We start from the raw sequence: 2,089 nt of genomic DNA on the forward strand, positions 1-2,089 counted from the left end.
CCGAAGAGGTTCACTAACATATTATCCGGATTTTGCTAAAGCGACTCCTTGCCCAGCTCTAGAGAATACGGCGAAACCACAGACGCGCAATTTGAGCTTGACCCGACTAGTGACTAGCACTAGCACTACAAGCAGCTAGAATCTGGCAGTTGGTTGGTTGGTAGGGCTCGGTGAACCTTACCGTTGTGTCTTGTACCGCTGAACAGCTGCTGAATGAACGAAAGAACGGATTGTTGTTCATTCTCAGCACGTGCTGTCTTTCGGATGAACACAGAAACAACGAAACAGTGAACTCAGTGTCTGTGTGTGTGTGTGGGGGTCACTGTGGGTGTGTGTTTTTTACTGCTGTCGCTCGCGTGCCGCGCTTTCAGTCAGTCAGTCAGTCAGTCAGGATTTACGGTGTGTGATAGTAGATCTAGAATTTCTCTTCTCTCATTCTCACGACCACAGTTGATCGTTGTCGTCGCCGGCGGAAAGAAAGAATGGAAGCCCGTCAGAACTGGAGTAAGAAGCTGGAGTTTTTGCTGGCCATCATCGGTTATGCGGTCGGCCTGGGAAATGTCTGGCGATTCCCCTACCTTTGTTTCCGAAGTGGTGGAGGTAAGTGGTTTTTTCCTTTCGATTTATTTGTTTTAGTAGGCTTAAGTAAGTGTTTTACGGCACTTGCAACACAATAAGGTCATATAAGTGCCGAAGATTAGAGGTGTTACAAGAGACAGAGAGTAACAAACACAAAAAAGAAGGAGGGGAGATAAAGACGATGGATGTTTGATAGGAAAGAAGAAGCAAAACACACCAGAGCACCCGCCAACCACCCGCTTTCGATTTATCTACAGTCTATATAGGCCTACAAATTACTACTAGACTATACGTATTACATTATAGCACATTATTAAAGAGACGAACATCACACATGCCGTACAATTACTTGAAGGCCTAGACTCTGATTAATTTGGGCCTCTTTGGAAGGCGCGTTGAAAGAATCCAGTCTTACGAAAGTGAAAGCGGCTGATCGGTAGGGCCTGGCCAAGGGTACGTAGAGCGAACCGGCTTGTTGTGGGCATTTATTGACACTTGTGCCCTTTCTTTCTTCTGTGCTCCGTTTCTCTGGCTCCTTCGTCTGTTCGTCAGGCCCTTCTATGAGAAGATAGAAGAATCCCAGACCACTCGTATACATTATTGCGCGAGACCCACCCCCTCCTCCACCCGCCCCACCCATGTATGACAACATTTTAATGAATAGATCTACCGGTCCGAGATTCTCCACTGAGAGATATTTAAAAACTGGGGAAAAATCATGAATTCCTAAGGTTGAGGCATAGGCAAAGTGAGTCCGCTGGTCCGGTATTCTTCAATCTTACCCCTTACTTAACCCTATCCATACGTCATGTTTTACTCGTATCCATACGACGTGGGGAACTCTGCGCCACCACTTTCCAAAGAGGAAATTTACTCGTTAATCCGGTCGTACGCTTTGTATAGTAGTCTGTCAAAATGACTTTTTTTTAGAAATACCGAAAGTTTCAGAGAGATTTTCTTACTTTATAGAAGTATTCTAAAAAGTAAAGAATACAACCCCAGGAGTACAAAATGACCCCAGGGCGTACGGATAGGGTTAAGGATGTGTATGGCGCTTGTGGGATCTGTCGTCCTTACTAAATCTCCCCTCCTTCTTTTTTGTGTATGTTACTCTCTTGTAACACGTAATCTTTCTTATCTTCGGCACTCATATGACCTGATTTTGTTGCAAGTGCCGTAAAATTCTTAATTTTAAAACTTAAACAAGTAGTAGTAGAAGTAGGTCACTGCTGAAATGTTCCGGTCTGTTTTTTGAGTGAAGAAAGGCTTTGGGCGATTTTTTAGTTTGGTTCGTTAAAGTCAAGAGTAGACTATGGATGCCTTGCGGGCTTTGGTGCTGGGGGGAACTGATCACTTATGGACCTGTCCAGTGTGAAATGACGTTGTAGGGGGGTTTGAGGCCCCCATCATCATCATCCGGTGCCTTGCCGACTGGCGTGGGCGATCATGGACCTCCACTTCCATCTGTCTTTCGAAGCAGCAATGGTGTCTGTTGTTCTTGCTGCTCCCA

General features: G+C 45.4%; 1 protein-coding gene across 1 annotated transcript in view; it reads left to right on the forward strand.

Annotated features, from left to right (window-relative positions):
- Positions 1 to 364: 364 nt before the first annotated feature.
- The window catches only part of LOC101854585 (sodium- and chloride-dependent GABA transporter ine), a gene marked incomplete at its 3' end in the record, with an annotated part of 21,707 nt that continues 19,982 nt past the window's right edge, over positions 365 to 2,089 (forward strand). Inside the window, 1 exon segment of the mRNA XM_013084880.1 lies at positions 365 to 600. Within this exon segment, the coding sequence (XP_012940334.1) occupies positions 483 to 600 (118 nt within the window).

Source organism: Aplysia californica, unplaced genomic scaffold, assembly GCF_000002075.1.
Source record: "Aplysia californica isolate F4 #8 unplaced genomic scaffold, AplCal3.0 scaffold00324, whole genome shotgun sequence".
In the NCBI taxonomy this organism is placed as follows: Eukaryota; Metazoa; Mollusca; class Gastropoda; order Aplysiida; family Aplysiidae; genus Aplysia; species Aplysia californica.